This window comes from Mobula hypostoma, chromosome X1 (assembly GCF_963921235.1).
Source record: "Mobula hypostoma chromosome X1, sMobHyp1.1, whole genome shotgun sequence".
Lineage (NCBI taxonomy): Eukaryota > Metazoa > Chordata > Chondrichthyes > Myliobatiformes > Myliobatidae > Mobula > Mobula hypostoma.
Genome location: NC_086128.1, coordinates 58,411,633 through 58,430,218, shown reverse-complemented (window position 1 = coordinate 58,430,218; position 18,586 = coordinate 58,411,633). Strand labels below are relative to the sequence as shown.

Genomic DNA, 18,586 nt, shown 5'->3' with positions numbered 1-18,586 from the left:
GAGGTTTTGGCATTGCATGACCAAGAACTGATAGATGAAGAGCTGATGCAATTGAAAGAGGAAAGGATAACAGTCGAAACCGAATGCAGTGGCGAACGGACGGAAAGTGAAGTCGTCCAGGAACTGAACGGGAAGCAACTGTGTGAGATTTTCGTTGCAATGATAAAGTACGACTTTAATTTTGAAAGGGTACGTTGGTTTAGGGCATATTTGCAGGATGGTTTGAGTGCTTACAAAGGACTGTATGATTTAAAAACAAAATGTGCAAGGCTGAGCAGTCAAGCATACTGTCGTTTTTCAAGCCTTCCACATCAGCTACAGCAGACGATGAACCTCGACCTTCGACATCAAGGCAGGCAGACATAAAAGATGACCTGCCTGCCCTGATGGAAACAGACGACGATGAGATGACACCCCAGTGTCCCACCACCCCAACCCCTGGGCCGTGGACTGATACATTGCCGCGGAGAATGCAGCGGTAGCTGGGGCGCACCCAACACATCTTTAAGAAAAAAGCCAAAATAAACAAGCTAATTAATTAGGTGCTGCCCGGCACATAAATGTCAGCCCAAATCAGAGGCAATTGCTGATTGCGTCGCCTCTGATCTGGGTCGACATTTACGTGCCAGGTGGCGCCTAATTAATTAGCTTGTTTGTTTCGGCTTTTTTTCTTAAAGATGTGCTGGGTGTGTTCCAGCCACCGCTTCAACACTGCATGCTTCGTGGATCGGTACCGGTCCGCGGCCCGGAGGTTAGGGACCACTGCACAACCCCAACCTCCGACGACTCAGCCTAACATACCATCATCAGTGTGCTCGGCACTGTCTTCCCGATTCCGGTAAGTGATACTACACTGTACATACATATTTCTACTTCATATAGGCTGTGTATTTTTATGTGTTATTTGCTATGATTTGGCAGCTTCATAGCTTAAAGGTTACTGGAGAGAGTATTCCTGCCAAGAGCGCTTGCATGAGATTTTTGCTACAGAGAACAGTGCGGCAATGATTGTGGAAAAGTATTTTTACTTTATATAGGCTGTGTATTTATCATATCATTCCTGCTTTTACTATATGTTAGTTATTTTAGGTTTTATGTGTTATTTGGCAAGATTTGGTAGGTTATTTTTTGGGTCTGCGAACGCTCACAAAATTTTCCCATATAAATAAATGGTAATTGCTTCTTCACTTTACGACATTCCGGTTTACAAACCGTTTCATAGGAATGCTCTACCTTCGGATGGCGGGAGAAACCTGTACCTCGGTTTTTAATGATCAGCCCTTTCCTTATAGTTATGTCCCTGTGATTTGAGATTCTCCCACTAATGAAAGTACTAGATGAAAGTCTCATTTTCTGTCTACTGTACTGATCCTGAGCATTAAGGTAAATCTACCTACAAGAAAAACAGTGTAACATTCTCAAAGTGTTGGGGAACTCGGTAGGTCAGGCAATATCTATGAAGAGGATTAGAGCTGATGTTTCAGGCTGAGACACTTCAAAATCTTCCAGCACTTGTGTGTATGTTACTCTGAATTTCCAGAATCTGCAGAATCTCTTGTGTTTACAAAAGAAAAACAGAAAATGCTGGAAATACACAGTAAAGTCGTGCAGCATTTCTGGTCTGAATATTTACAGTATTTTCTATTTTTTCAAAATTCCAAGATCTTTAAAACCTTATTTTTCTTTAAACCCAGATTAATGCTCATTTTTACCTGTTTCGAAGAGTATTGAAGAATAGATGTTTAGGTTAACTCAATGTGAGTTCAGTAAAAGCTGTATATGCAATGCACACAAATCATTCTTCTTGTGCTTTCCTTTTGTTTAATCATCAGTTGAATCCTGGAACGGTGGGCTTCTGCCGAATTCAGTACAGTCCAACAATGCTTGAGAGTTTACTATCCAGCATCCGGAACCTTGCACTTCCTCCTGTAGACCGACTGGGGCTTCAGAATGACTTGTTCTCACTGGTAAGTCAGGAGGGAGTCCATATATGAATCACTCCTGTTCTTAAAAATGCTTCAAATAATCTCTCTCATGGCCATAACTGAAGTTACTTACAAGTTCGTTAAAATAACATTTGCAGTCATCATTGACTGATTCAGGGTTTTCTCCATATATAATAATATGAAATTATACAAATAGTTCTCATAAATACTAATGTTTGTAAAAGTTAATCGTGTTAAGAACATAAGTTATAGGAGCAGAATTAGGCTATTTGGCCCATCCAATCTGCTCCGCCATTTCATCATGGCTGATCTAATTTTCCTCTTCGCCCCAATCTCCTGCCTTCTCCCCGTATCCCTTCATGCACTGGCGAATCAAGAATTTATCAACCTCTGTCGTAAATACACATAAAGACTTGGCCTCCACAGCTGCATGTGGCAAAGAATTCCACAGATTTACCACTCTCTGGCTAAAGAAATTCCTCCTCGTCTCCATTCTAAAAGGACACCCCTCTGTTCTGAGGCTGTGTCTTCTGGTCTTAGACTCTCCCTACATAGGAAATATCTTCTCCATATCCACTCTACCAAGGCCTTTCACGATTCGATAGGCTTCAAGGAGGTTCTCCCTCATTCTTCTAAATTCCAATAAATACAGCACGAGAACCATCAAATGGACATCATACGACAAGCCATTCAAACTGGAATCATTTTCACGCACCCTTTGAAACCTCCAGTTTCAGCACATTCTTTCTAATATAAGGGGCCCAAAACTGCTCTCAATACTCCAAGTGAGGCCTCAGCTGTGCTTTATAAAGTCTCAACATTACATTCTTGCTTTTATATTTTAGTCCTCTTGAAATAACATTGCATTTGCCTTCCTCACCACAGACTCAACCTGCAAATTAACCTTTAGGGAGTCCTGCATAATGGCTCCCAAGACCCTTTGTGCCTCAGTTTTTTGTATTTTCTCTCCATTTAGAAAATAATCAACCCTTTCATTTCTTCTACCAAAGTCCATGACCATAAATTTCCTGACACTGTATTCCATCTGCCACTTCTCTGCCCATTCCTTCTCTACGTCCTTCTGGAGCCTCTCTACTTCCTCAAAACTACCTTCTCCTCCACCTATCTTCATATCATCTGCAAACTTTGCAACAAAGCTATCAATTCCTTCATCCAAGTCATTGACATATAACATAGTAGGAATCTGTCCTATCACGGATCCCTGTGGACACCACGAGTCACTGGCACCGATCAGAAAATTGTCCCTTTATTCCCACACTACCTCCTGTCAAGCAGCCTCATGTGTGACACCTTGTCAGAGGCCTTCTGAAAATCCAAGTACACAACATCAAGCAATTCTCCTTTGTCTATCCTGCTTGTTATTTCTTAAAAAAATTCCAACAGATTTGTCAGGTAAGACAAATAGGAGCAGAGTGGAGTGACATTTGCAATTTTCCAGTCTTCCAGAACCATTCCATAATCTCGTGATTCTTGAAAAATCATTAATGTCTCCATGAGCTACCTGCTGAATCGTGTCTACGCCCACCTGGACAATCCAGCGAGCACTGTGAGGGTCATGTTTTTTGACTTCTCCAGTGCGTTCAACACCATCCGCCCCGCTCTGCTGGGGGAGAAGCTGACAGCGATGCAGGTGGATGCTTCCCTGGTATCATGGATTCTTGATTACCTGACTGGCAGACCACAGTATGTGTGCTTGCAACACTGTGTGTCCGACAAAGTGATCAGCAGCACTGGGGCTCCACAGGGGACTGTCTTGTCTCCCTTTCTCTTCGCCATTTCCACCTCGGACTTCAACTACTGCATAGAGTCTTGTCATCTTCAGAAGTTTTCGGATGACTCTTCCATAGTTAGATGCATCAGCAAGGGAGATAGAAACATAGAAAATAGGTGCAGGAGTAGGCCATTCGGCCCTTTGAGCCTGCACCGCCATTTATTATGATCATGGCTGATCATTCAACTCAGAACCCCGCCCCAGCCTTCCCTCCATACCCCCTGATCCCCGTAGCCACAAGGGCCATATCTAACTCCCTCTTAAACACAGCCAATGAACTGGCCTCAACAGTTTGCTGTGGCAGAGAATTCCACAGATTCACCACTCTCTGTGTGAAGAAGTTTTTCCTAATCTTGGTCCTAAAAGGCTTCCCCTCTATCCTCAAACTGTGGCCCCTCGTTCTGGACTTCCCCAACATCGGGAACAATCTTCCTGCATCTAGCCTGTCCAATCCCTTCAGGATTTTATACATTTCAATCAGATCCCCCCTCAATCTTCTAAATTCCAACGAGTACAAGCCCAGTTCATCCAGTCTTTCTTCATATGAAAGTCCTGCCATCCCAGGAATCAATCTGGTGAACCTTCTTTGTACTCCCTCTATGGCAAGGATGTCTTTCCTCAGATTAGGGGACCAAAACTGCACACAATACTCCAGGTGTGGTCTCACCAAGGCCTTGTACAACTGCAGTAGTACCTCCCTGCTCCTGTACTCGAATCCTCTCGCTATAAATGCCAGCATGTCATTCGCCTTTTTCACCGCCTGCTGTACCTGCATGCCCACTTTCAATGACTGGTGTATAATGACACCCAGGTCTCGCTGCACCTCCCCTTTTCCTAATCGGCCACCATTCAGATAATAACCTGTTTTCCTATTTTTGCCACCAAAGTGGATAACTTCACATTTATCCACATTAAATTGCATCTGCCATGAATTTGCCCACTCACCCAACCTTTCCAAGTCACCCTGCATCCTCTTAGCATCCTCCTCACAGCTAACACTGCCACCCAGCTTCGTGTCATCCGCAAACTTGGAGATGCTGCATTTAATTCCCTCATCCAAGTCATTAATATATATTGTAAACAACTGGGGTCCCAGCACTGAGCCTTGCGGTACCCCACTAGTCACTGCCTGCCATTCTGAAAAGGTCCCGTTTATTCCCACTCTTTGCTTCCTGTCTGCTAACCAATTCTCTATCCACATCAATACCTTACCCCCAATACCGTGTGCTTTAAGTTTGCACACTAATCTCCTGTGTGGGACCTTGTCAAAAGCCTTTTGAAAATCCAAATATACCACATCCACTGGTTCTCCCTTATCCACTCTACTAGTTACATCCTCAAAAAATTCCATGAGATTCGTCAGACATGATTTTCCTTTCACAAATCCATGCTGACTTTGTCCGATGATTTCACCGCTTTCCAAATGTGCTGTTATCACATCCTTGATAACTGACTCCAGCAGTTTCCCCACCACCGACGTTAGGCTAACCAGTCTATAATTCCCCGGTTTCTCTCTCCCTCCTTTTTTAAAAAGTGGGGTTACATTAGCCACCCTCCAATCCTCAGGAACTAGGCCAGAATCTAACGAGTTTTGAAAAATTATCACTAATGCATTCACTATTTCTTGGGCTACTTCCTTAAGCACTCTAGGATGCAGACCATCTGGCCCTGGGGATTTATCTGCCTTCAATCCCTTCAATTTACCTAACACCACTTCCCTACTAACATGTATTTCACTCAGTTCCTCCATCTCACTGGACCCTCTGTCCCCTACTTTTTCTGGAAGATTATTTATGTCCTTCTTAGTGAAGACAGAACCAAAGTAATTATTCAATTGGTCTGCCATGTCCTTGCTCCCCATAATCAATTCACCTGTTTCTGTCTGCAGGGGACCTACATTTGTCTTTACCAGTCTTTTCCTTTTCACATATCTGTAAAAGCTTTTACAGTCCGTTTTTATGTTCCCTGCCAGTTTTCTCTCGTAATTTTTTTTTCCCCTTCCTAATTAAGCCCTTTGTCCTCCTCTGCTGAACTCTGAATTTCTCCCAGTCCTCAGGTGAGCCACTTTCTCTGGCTAATTTGTATGCTTCTTCTTTGGAATTGATACTATCCCTAATTTCTCCTGTCAGCCACGGGTGCACTACCTTCCTTGATTTATTCTTTTGCCAAACTGGGATGAACAATTGTTGTAGTTCATCCATGCAACCTTTAAATGCTTGCCATTGCATATCCACCGTCAATCCTTTAAGTGTCATTTGCCAGTCTATCTTAGCTAATTCACGTCTCATACCTTCAAAGTTACCCCTCTTTAAGTTCAGAACCTTTGTTTCTGAATTAACTATGTCACTCTCCATCTTAATGAAGAATTCCACCATATTATGGTCACTCTTACCCAAGGGGCCTCTCACGACAAGATTGCTAATTAACCCTTCCTCATTGCTCAGAACCCAGTCCAGAATAGCCTGCTCTCTGGTTGGTTCCTCGACATGTTGGTTCAAAAAACCATCCCGCATACATTCCAAGAAATCCTCTTCCTCAGCACCTTTACCAATTTGGTTCACCCAATCTACATGTAGATTGAAGTCACCCATTATAACTGCTGTTCCTTTATCGCACACATTTCTAATTTCCTGTTTAATACCATCTCCGACCTCACTGCTACTGTTAGGTGGTCTGTACACAACTCCCACCAGCGTCTTCTGCCCCTTAGTGTTACGCAGCTCTACCCATATCGATTCCACATCTTCCCGGCTTATGTCCTTCCTTTCTATTGCGTTATTCTCTTCTTTAACCAGCAACACCACCCCACCTCCCCTTCCTTCACGTCTATCCCTCCTGAATATTGAATATCCCTGAACGTTGAGCTCCCATCCCTGGTCACCCTGGAGCCATGTCTCTGTGATCCCAACTATATCATAATCATTAATAACAATCTGCACTTTCAATTCATCCACCTTGTTACGAATGCTCCTTGCATTGACACGCAAAGCCTTCAGGCGCTCTTTTACAACTCTCTTAGCCCTTATACAATTATGTTGAAAAGTGGCCCTTTTTAATGCTTGCCCTGGATTTGTCGGCCTGCCACTTTTACTTTTCTCCTTTGTACTTTTTACTTCTACCCTCACTTTACACCCCTCTGTCTCTCTGCACTGGTTCCCATCCCTCTGTTGTGAACTAACCTCCTCTCGCCTAGCCTCTTTAATTTGATTCCCACCCCCCAACCATTCTAGTTTAAAGTCACCTCAGTAGCCCCCGCTAATCTCCCTGCCAGGATATTGGTCCCCCTGGGATTCAAGTGTAACCCGTCCTTTTTGTACAGGTCACACCTGCGCCAAAAGAGGTCCCAATGATACAAAAACTTGAATCCCTGCCCCCTGCTCCAATCCCTCAGCCACGCATTTATCCTCCACCTCATCGCATTCCTACTCTCACTGTCGCGTGGCACAGGCAGTAATCCCGAGATTACTACCTTTGCGGTCCTTTTTCTCAACTCCCTTCCTAGCTCCCTATATTCTCCTTTCAGGACCTCATCCCTTTTCCTACCTATGTCATTGGTACCTATATGTACCACGACCTCTGGCTCCTCACCCTCCCACTTCAGGATATCTTGGACACGATCAGAAATATCCCGGACCCTGGCACCAGGGAGGCAAACTACCATCCGGGTCTCTGGACTGCGTCCACAGAATCACCTATCTGACCCCCTTACTATCGAGTCCCCAATCACAACTGCCCTCCTCTTCCTTTCCCTACCCTTCTGAGCTACAGGGCCAGACTCTGTGCCGGAGGCATGGCCGCTGTCGCTTCTCCCGGGTAAGCTGTCCCCCCCAACAGTACTCAAACAGGAGTACCTATTGTCAAGAGGCACAGCCACCGGGGTACTCTCTATTACCTGACTCTTCCCCTTCCCCCTCCTAACCGTGACCCACTTGTCTGCCTCCCGTGGCCCCGGCGTGACCACCTGCCTGTAACTCCTCTCTATCAACTCCTCACTCTCCCTGACCAGACGAAGGTCATCGAGCTGCAGCTCCAGTTCCGTAACGAGGTCCCTTAGGAGCTGCATCTCGATGCACTTGGCGCAGATGTAGATGTCCGGGAGGCTTGGAAACTCCAGGGCCTCCCACATCCGACACCGAGAACAGCAAACTGCCCTCACACTCATACTGCCCCTCTCCTCAAATAACAACAGAAAATGAATGCCAAACCTTCCTCGCCTCGCCCGTTTCCGCCTAAGCCCGTTGAGCCAAAGCCCTTAAGCCTTCACTCTGCTCCTGGCTAACTACACTGCCCGCTCTATGAGGCTCTGTTCCTTTTAAATCTGCCGCGCTGCACAGCCCGACGTCACACGCTTGCGCAGTCCCGCCTCTCAGAACGCCGTTGGAGAAAAAAAATAACAAAAATTTCAAAAATGTCTTTCTCGGCACTCCCACTCATACTCTCAGATGAGGCTGAGTACAGGGCTACGGTAGGAAACTTTGTCACATGGTGTGAGCGGAATTATCTGCAGCGTAATGTGAAAAAGACTAAGGAGCTGGTGGTAGACCTGAGGAGAGCTGAGGTACTGGTGACCCCTGTTTCCATCCAGGGGGTCAGTGTGGATATGGTGGAGGATTACAAATACCTGGGGATACGAATTGACAATAAACTGGACTGGTCCAAGAAGACTGAGGCTGTCTACAAGAAGGGTCAGAGCCGTCTCTAATTCCTGAGGAGACTGAGGTCCTTTAACATCTGCTGGACGATGCTGAGGATGTTCTACGAGTCTGTGGTGGCCAGGGCTATCATGTTTGCTGTTGTGTGCTGGGGCAGCAGGCTGAGGGTGGCAAACACCAACAGAATCAACAAAATCATTCGTAAGGCCAGTGATGTTGTGGGGATGGAACTGGACTGTCTGACGGTGGTGTCTGAAAAGAGGATGCTGTCCAAGTCGCATGCCATCTTGGTTAATGTCTCCCATCCACTACATAATGTACTGGGTGGGCACAGGAGTACATTCAGCCAGAGACTCATTCCACCGAGATGCAGCACAGAGCGTCATAAGAAGTCATTCCTGCCTGTGGCCATCAAACTTTACAACTCCTCTCTTGGAGGGTCAGACACCCTGAGCCAATAGGCTGGTCCTGGTCTTATCTCATAATTTACTGGCATAATTTACATATTACTATTTAACTATTTATGGTTCTGTTACTATTTATTATTTATGGTGCAACTGTAATGAAAACCAGTTTCCCCCAGGATCAATAAAGTATTACTATGACTATCTCTTCAGCCACCTCCTTCAAAACCCTGGGGTGTACCCCATCTGGTCAAGGTGACTTATCTATCTTCAGACCTTTCAGCTTCCCAAGAATCTTATCTCTACTAATGGTAACTTCACACAGTTCATGACCCCTGACACCTGGAACTTTCACCATACTGCTAGTGTCTACCGCAGTGAAGGCTGATGCAAAATACTTTATTCAGATTGTCCGCTGTTTCCTTGTCCTCCGTTACTACCTTTCCAGGAGTCTGATATTCATACTCACCTCTATTTTACACTTTACGTATCTGAAGAAACTTCTAGTATCCTCTTTAATATTATTGGCCAGCTACCTTTGTATTCCATCTTTACCTTCTTTGACTTTTTTTGAAGTTGTCGTCTTTTGTTTTTTAAAGGCTTCCCGATCCTCTAGCTTCCCACTACTTTTTGCTCTCTTATATGCCCTCTCTTTGGCTTTGACTTCTCTTGTTAGCTGCAGCGGTGTCGTCTTGTTTTTAGAATACTTCTTCCTCTTTAGTGTGTATACATCCTGTGCCTTCCGAATTGCTTCCAGAAATTCCAGCCTTAACGGAACTGCTGTCATCCCAGCCAGGGTTCTTTTCCAATCAACTTTGGCCAGGTCCCCTCTCACGCCCCTGTAATTCCCCTTACTCCACTGTAATACTGATATATCTGACTTCAGCTTCTCAAAGTTCAGGGTGAATTCAATCATATTATGATCATTTTACCCTGGGTTCTTTTACCTTCGGCTCTCTAATCAATTCTAATCATTCACCCAATCCAGAATAGCTGATCCCCCAGTGGGCTCAACCACAAGCTGCTCGAAAAGGCCATCTCATAGGCACTCTAGAAAGTCCCCCTCCTGGAATCCAGCACCAATTTGATATTCCCAATCTGCCTGCATATTAAAATCCCCCATGACTGTTGTAACATTGCCCTTTTGGCATGCATTTTCTATCTCCCATTGTCATTTGTAGACCACATTCTTACTACTGTTTGAGGGTCTGTATACAGTTCCCATTGGGGTCTTTTTTCCCTTGTAGTTCCTTACCTCTATCCACAATGATTCAACACCTTCTGACCCTATATCACCTCTTTCTCATGATTTGATTTCATTTTTTACTGTCAGAGCAACACCGCCCCTTCTTCTTTCCTGCCTGTCCTTTCGATACAATGTGCATCCTTGGACATTAAGCTCCCTGTTATAATCATCTTTCAGCTGTGATTCAGTAAAGCCTACGACATCATACCTGCCAATCTGCAACTGCGGTACAATTTCATCTACCTTGCTCCATACACTATGCACATTCAAATATAACACCTTCAGTCCTGTATTCACCCTTTTCAATTTTGTCCACCTTTTACATTGCAACTCATCTTGTTGACTGCACTTTTGCCCTATCATCAGTCTCTCCTCCTCAGTACAATGCTGACTTTGTTTGTAAGCCAGTTACCTCATCTTCAGCACAATCAACTGCTTTTGCTACGATAAGACTCAATACACCATGAAAATTAACCTGATTAAGGAAGGAAATGGGTTGGGAAGAGAAAAAAGAGATAATAAGCATTTTAACAAAAATCTAAAAGATCTTCACTAATCCTTGGCAGATTAGCATCAAGTTGGCTTCCCTCCTATACAGAGAGACAGAGGGGTGTAAAGTGAGGGTAGAAGCAAAAAGTACTAAGGAGAGAAGTAAAAGTGGCAGGCCGACAAATCCAGGGCAAGCATTAAAAAGGGCCACTTTTCAACATAATTGTATAAGGGCTAAGAGAGTTGTAAAAGAGCGCCTGAAGGCTTTGTGTGTCAATGCAAGGAGCATTCGTAATAAGGTGGATGAATTGAAAGTGCAGATTGTTATTAATGATTATGATATAGTTGGGATCACAGAGACATGGCTCCAGGGTGACCAAGGATGGGAGCTCAACATTCAGGGATATTCAATATTCAGGAGGGATAGACATGAAGGAAGGGGAGGTGGGGTGGTGTTGCTGGTTAAAGAAGAGATTAACGCAATAGAAAGGAAGAACGTAAGCCGGGATGATGTGGAATCGATATGGGTAGAGCTGCGTAACACTAAGGGGCAGAAGACGCTGGTGGGAGTTGTGTACAGACCACCTAACAGTAGTAGTGAGGTCAGAGATGGTATTAAACAGGAAATTAGAAATGTGTGCAATAAAGGAACAGCAGTTATAATGGGTGACTTCAATCTACATGTAGATTGGGTGAACCAAATTGGTAAAGGTGCTGAGGAAGAGGATTTCTTGGAATGTATGCAGGATGGTTTTTTGAACCAACATGTCGAGGAACCAACTGGAGAGCAGGCTATTCTGGACTGAGTTTTGAGCAATGAGGAAGTGTTAATTAGCGATCTTGTCGTGAGAGGCCCCTTGGGTAAGAGTGACCATAATATGGTGGAATTCTTCATTAAGATGGAGAGTGACATAGTTAATTCAGAAACAAAGGTTCTGAACTTAAAGAGGGGTAACTTTGAAGGTATGAGACGTGAATTAGCTAAGATAGACTGGCAAATGACACTTAAAGGATTGACGGTGGATATGCAATGGCAAGCATTTAAAGGTTGCATGGATGAACAACAATTGTTCATCCCAGTTTGGCAAAAGAATAAATCAAGGAAGGTAGTGCACCCGTGGCTGACAAGAGAGATTAGGGATAGTATCAATTCCAAAGAAGAAGCATACAAATTAGCCAGAGAAAGTGGCTCACCTGAGGACTGGGAGAAATTCAGAGTTCAGCAGAGGAGGACAAAGGGCTTAATTAGGAAGGGGAAAAAAGATTATGAGAGAAAACTGGCAGGGAACATAAAAACTGACTGTAAAAGCTTTTATAGATATGTAAAAAGGAAAAGACTGGTAAAGACAAATGTAGGTCCCCTACAGACAGAAACAGGTGAATTGATTATGGGGAGCAAGGACATGGCAGACCAATTGAATAATTACTTTGGTTCTGTCTTCACTAAGGAGGACATAAATAATCTTCCAGAAATAGTAGGGGACAGAGGGTCCAGTGAGATGGAGGAACTGAGCGAAATACATGTTAGTAGAGAAGTGGTGTTAGGTAAATTGAAGGGATTGAAGGCAGATAAATCCCCAGGGCCAGATGGTCTGCATCCTAGAATGCTTAAGGAAGTAGCCCAAGAAATAGTGGATGCATTAGTGATAATTTTTCAAAACTCGTTAGATTCTGGACTAGTTCCTGAGGATTGGAGGGTGGCTAATGTAACCCCACTTTTTAAAAAAGGAGGGAAAGAGAAACTGGGGAATTATAGATACGTTAGCCTAACACCGGTGGTGGGGAAAACGCTAGAGTCAGTTATCAAGGATGTGATAACAGCACATTTGGAAAGCGGTGAACTCATTGGACAAAGTCAGCATGGATTTGTGAAAGGAAAATCATGTCTGACGAATCTCATAGAATTTTTTGAGGAAGTAACTAGTAGAGTGGATAGGGGAGAACCAGTGGATGTGGTATATTTGGATTTTCAAAAGGCTTTTGACAAGGTCCCACACAGGAGATTAGTGTGCAAACTTAAAGCACACGGTATTGGGGGTAAGGTATTGCTGTGGATGGAGAATTGGTTAGCAGACAGGAAGCAAAGAGTGGGAATAAGCGGGACCTTTTCAGAATGGCAGGCGGTGACTAGTGGGGTACCGCAAGGCTCAGTGCTGGGACCCCAGTTGTTCACAATATATATTAATGACTTGGATGAGGGAATTAAATGCAGCATCTCCAAGTTTGCGGATGACACGAAGCTGGGCGGCAGTGTTAGCTGTGAGGAGGATGCTAAAAGGATGCAGAGTGACTTGGATAGGTTGGGTGAGTGGGCAAATTCATGGCAGATGCAATTTAATGTGGATAAATGTGAGGTTATCCACTTTGGTGGCAAAAATAGGAAAACAGATTATTATCTGAATGGTGGCCGATTAGGAAAAGGGGAGGTGCAGCGAGACCTGGGTGTCATTATACACCAGTCATTGAAAGTGGGCATGTAGGTACAGCAGGCGGTGAAAAAGGGGAATGGTATGCTGGCATTTATAGCGAGAGGCTTCGAGTACAGGAGCAGGGAGGTACTACTGCAGTTGTACAAGGCCTTGGTGAGACCACACCTGGAGTATTGTGTGCAGTTTTGGTCCCCTAATCTGAGGAAAGGCATCCTTGCCATAGAGGGAGTACAAAGAAGGTTCACCAGATTGATTCCTGGGATGGCAGGACTTTCATATGAAGAAAGACTGGATGAACTGGGCTTGTACTCGTTGGAATTTAGAAGGTTGAGGGGGAATCTGATTGAAACGTATAAAATCCTAAAGGGATTGGACAGGCTAGATGCAGGAAGATTGTTCCCGATGTTGGGGAAGTCCAGAACGAGGGGCCACAGTTTGAGGATAGAGGGGAAGCCTTTTAGGACCGAGATTAGGAAAAACTTCTTCACACAGAGAGTGGTGAATCTGTGGAATTCTCTGCCACAGGAAACAGTTGAGGCCATTTCATTGGCTGTGTTTAAGAGGGAGTTAGATATGGCCCTTGTGGCTACGGGGATCAGGGGGTATGGAGGGAAGGCTGGGGCGGGGTTCTGAGTTGGATGATCAGCCATGATCATAATAAATGGCGGTGCAGGCTCGAAGGGCCGAATGGCCTACTCCTGCACCTATTTTCTATGTTTCTATACTTTAAAGTGACTTTAAAAAAAAACTGCAGGATAGTATTTATAAATACTATATAGTATATGTAGCCATATTTAATTATTCTTCCAAATATTGTCTTCAAATAAACTTTTTCACTCAAACTATGCAGGGTCATAAATTAGTGTGGATTTAAAGTACTATGCACATGTATATATCAAGGGTGCCCAAGACTTTTGAACAGTACTGTACATTGGTTTATGATTAGTTAATTGGTTAATCCACATTAATTTATGAATTTGCATAATTTGAGTTGTGCTGTATGGGTATTCTTTTGTCTTGAGAGTGAATGATATTTCCATGTCATTTTAGACTACTAACATCTAGCATTGAAGAACAATAATGTTGAGAATACTGAGATTTCCTCAAATTACAATAATCTATAAATGTTGCAATTAAGTGAAAGATTAGTATAAAGGTCGGTATTAATCCCCATCCTTTTGTATTTTTGTATTTCAAAAGGCTTCATTGGTCACTATAATCCAATACTTGTATAAGAAGCAAAGTGTCTCAAAGTCACCATGTTAACTAACTAGCTCCATTTGCATAGTTTCTTTGACATAGCAAGGACATCCCAAAATGTTATCAAACAAAAAGTTGACACTGGGTCCAATAAGGATTAATATAAGGACAAATTTTCAAAGTGTGGTCAAAACACCCTTAAAGGAGTAAATAAGTAAATTGACAAAGACTTTGTCTTTCAGGGCTGGGGGTTTTCAGAGCTACTCAGTGCAATAGTTGAAGGAACACAGATAACCCAGACGTATACTGCTCAAGGAAAATTGGAGAAAGGAAGTAGCCAGGCCATGGAAACTATGTAAGAATATTTGAAGAATGAAGAATATATGTAAACTGAAGATATCTTTCAGTATAACAGAGTAGAGGTAAACTTTGACTGGACAAAAATCAGTCACCACAACTCAGGTTAATAAGGGTAATGTCATTTATTGTCCTGAGTTGAATAGAGTATTCGCAGCAAACAGTGGACTACAGTGTATAGGTTCAACCATATAACTTCAGACAATACTATACAAATTTGCCAATGTAGTTCAAGACTCTGATTTATAACTCAGTAACGATGCAGCACATCGAGCCTGTTGTCATTCCTAGATCTCTCTGCTCCTTAGCTAGTTCAAAACCTTTACAGGTCGGTCGGTACCTGTCCTTCAATGTGATTAATTCTAAAGCAATTCTTTTGGCTTTGAACTGCTGTCCAATTTCAAGTGAAATAATATCATGCTGTTCACTTTAACATACCAGAATCTCAACTTATCCCTTATATAAAGTAGCTTCAAACTGCTCTCACATGGCAAGCATAGTGATATGTTTATAAGATGACTAGAAGCTTAAACAAGTACCTGTTCTTCCCACTGGCATGTCTTCAAATGACTTAGAAGTTGGATGCCAAGAGTGCCACAATTTTGGTTGCATTTTTGTTGAACAAATTCCCCCCTCACCCCCGCCCCACAACCATGTTGATTGAAGGAGGCCAGAAGTGAGGTCAGAAATCCTTCAGCAAAGTTCGAAGTACACTTATATCACCATATACAACTTTGACATTCATTTTCTTGCGGGAATGCTTAATACTTAATAAATCAATAATAGAATAATAGTCACAATAGAATCAATGAAAAACTACCCAACTAGGACATTCAACCAGTGTACAGAAGACAACAAGCTGGGAAAATACAAAAAGAAAGAATAGTACATAAGCAATAAGTATCAAGAACATGATTTGAGTCCTTGAAAGTGAGTCTATAGATTAGGGGTAGGCATCCGGCCCGCAAGCAAATATTGAGATACTATGCTTATCCGGCCAGCGAGCGATTTTTCCTTATTCTGAGTGTTTCACACGACCACACTGATGGACATGCATGGTGTCTTGTTACACTGGCCCCAGGTCCCGTTTTGTTCCAAACCAAACACTGGTATATTTGAATGACGGGAAGGCAGACTACCTTATTAATATGTATTAGATAGTCTCTGTGCACGCGCAGGTTTTCAGATGGGGTCGTTCACATTTGTAAACAGAAACAGCGTTACTGTGTTTTAACAAGAAATCCACGTTAGATATCCAGATATTTACATGTGCTACGATACTTGTTGAATAACTCGCGTTTTGAAATAAAATCAAAGAAAAAAATTCCAATGGCAACGAATGCAAAACGCAGGAAGGTAGACGCTGAGTGCTGAAAAAGCAGTGAAAATGAAGGAAATACCTGTACCAGCTACAAAGTCTCAAAACGTATTGCAGAAAAGATTTACAAGTGGAGAGTTTATCAAAGAATGTTTACTGACAGTGGTGGATATTGTTTGTCCTGAAAAGAAATCTTTATTTGCAGCTATCAGCCTGTCAGCAAGAACGATCACATGGCGAGTTGAAGGAATGTCAGCAGATGTTAAAAGTTCTTTAAGGGATGCCTGCAACGAATTGCATTTTTTTTCAATTGCACTTGATGAGGGTACAGACTTGAGAGACACTGCTCAACTTGCAGTGTTTGTGCGAGCAGTGACCTCAACTTTTCAAATTTTTGAAGAGTTTATTCAATTAATTTCTATGAAGGACACGGTTACTGGAGCAGACATTTTTGAACCTTTGTTGAAAATGGTGTCTGAAATGAAACTTAATGTGTCGAAGCTAATTGGCATCACAACTGATGGGGCACCAGCAATGGTGGGCCCCATCAGTTGTGATGCCAATTAGCTTCGACATAACGATGTTTTTAAATGGATAATTCCCATATTTCAAGTTTTTTATGGCATTTATCTGGCCCACTGTCCGCTCGTTAATATGCGAACTGGCCCACAGAGGCAAAAAGTTTGCCAACCCCTGCTATAGATTGTGGGAACGTTTCAGTGATGGGGCAAGTGACATTGAGTGAGGTTATCCTCTCTGGTTCAAGAGCTTGATGGTCAAGTTGTAATAACTGCTCCTGAACCTGGTGGTGTGTGTCCTGAGGCTCCTGTGCCATCGTTCTGTTAGCACCAGTGAGAAGAAAGCATGTCCTGGATGGTGGGAGGACCCTGATGATGGCAAAGTCACTTTTGATTGTCCTTGCATATGTGCGTGGTACTGAGAGACGGGAGAATTATTTATTCCTGCCTTGGAGGGGTGTGTAATTTACATTGAAATAACAACTACATGAAGACTTCCCTCTTCATTACATCTGGCCTAAATTAATATTACCAAAATGTTAATTTAGCTATTAGAAATAATGAGTTACACAAAAGCAGGGGTTCCCAACCTGGTGTGCACAGGCATAAAAAGGTTGGGAATCCCTGCATTAAAGTTAATCTGATGGAAAGTCACTGACCAGAAAGGTTAAGTGTTTTCCCCTCAATTGTTTTCGCATTTACCTCTTCAGCTTTCAATATACGCAATGATTTAGCCTCCACATAGTTTTCTTGTCTAAAACATCTGGCGTTGGTTGACAATTGTTGGGCTCTCTGGACTCTCTTTAAGTCTGCTCTGCCATTTATCTGAATGTATAGTCATCACTTGTAGTAATTCAGTAAGACCATAAGGCAAGAGCAGAATCGGGCCCATTAAGTCTTTTTGGCACTCTGTCGTGTTTGATTTATTATCCCTTTTCTCTCATCCCCATTCTTCTCAACACATCAACCATCCACACCTCTGAAGGCTGTTCCGATATATTAACCTCCGTGCTGATGATTTGTCTTTTTGTGTGTTTTCCAGGCTCGAGCTGGCATTGTCAGCACAGTGGAAGTGTTGAAAGTCATGGAAGCTTTTGTGAATGAGCCAAATTACACAGTGTGGAGCGATATAAGTACCAATCTGGGGACACTTTCTACCTTATTATCCCATACAGACTTCCATGATGAAATTCAAGAATTCATTGTTGACTTGTTCTCCAACGTTGGCTTGAAGCTTGGCTGGGATCCTAAACCTGGCGAAGGTATGATTTTAATATTTAAAAACTCATCTCTGCTTAAAGTAACTTTCCTTTTTCATTTATTCATTATGTGCCATGTGGTATGGCATGGGCGATCATGGTCTTTCCATGACCATGATTGTTCTTGCACCTCCTTTGATACAGATGCATCTTCACTCCTCCACCCAGGTGCTTTTTATCCTGTTCAAATCATGTCAAAATTGAAAAGAATATGGGACCTTTTATACAGAATATAAAAGAATAGGACTGCACAGTAGTGTAGCCGTTAGTACAATGCTTTATAATGCCAGCAATCACCAATTAGGGGTTCAGTTCAAGCCTGCTCTCTAAGGTATTTGCGCGTTGTACCCGTGACTGCGTGGGTTTCTTCCAGGTACTTTGGTTTCCTACCACATTCTAAAGGCATATCCGTTAATAAGTTGTGGGTGTGCTGCGTTGGTGCTGGAAGTGTGGTGACACTTGCAGGCTGCTCCCAGCAATGTCCTCTGACTGTGTTAGTTGTTGACACAGTATGTTTCTATGTGTACATGTGACAAATAAAATGAATCTTTAAATCTTTATCCCCTTTAGAATATGGGATATGTCTTAGAGTTACAGAGCAACATAGCAAAGATACAGGCCCTTTGTTTCAACCAGTCCACTGTAATCATGGTGCCCACCCAGCTAGTCCCAATTTTCTGCATTTGGCACATATTCCCTTAAGCCCTGCCGCTCCACATACATATCTAAGTGCTTAACTGTACCTGCTATTATTATTGTGTCTGTCCTAAACATTTCCTCTGAAGGTTTATTTCATATACTCACCACCCTCTGCATGAAGAAGTTGCCCCTTTTAAATCTTTACACCTTGCTGTGTAAAGTCTGTAACCATCCACCCTATCTGCGCCTCTCAATTTTAAACACTTGCATAAGGTTGGCCCTCATCCAACTCTCTCCCAAAGAATCACGACCCGGCCTATCAAACCTCTCCTGATAA

At 43.1% G+C, this 18,586-nt stretch overlaps 1 protein-coding gene across 1 annotated transcript in view; it reads left to right on the top strand.

Annotated features, from left to right (window-relative positions):
* The window catches only part of npepps (aminopeptidase puromycin sensitive), a 301,618-nt gene that overhangs the window by 201,667 nt on the left and 81,365 nt on the right, over nt 1–18,586 (top strand). Inside the window, exons 16-17 of the mRNA XM_063038059.1 lie at nt 1,833–1,967; nt 17,394–17,613. Coding sequence (XP_062894129.1) covers nt 1,833–1,967; nt 17,394–17,613 — 355 coding nt within the window. The remainder of the gene's footprint in view (nt 1–1,832; nt 1,968–17,393; nt 17,614–18,586) is intronic.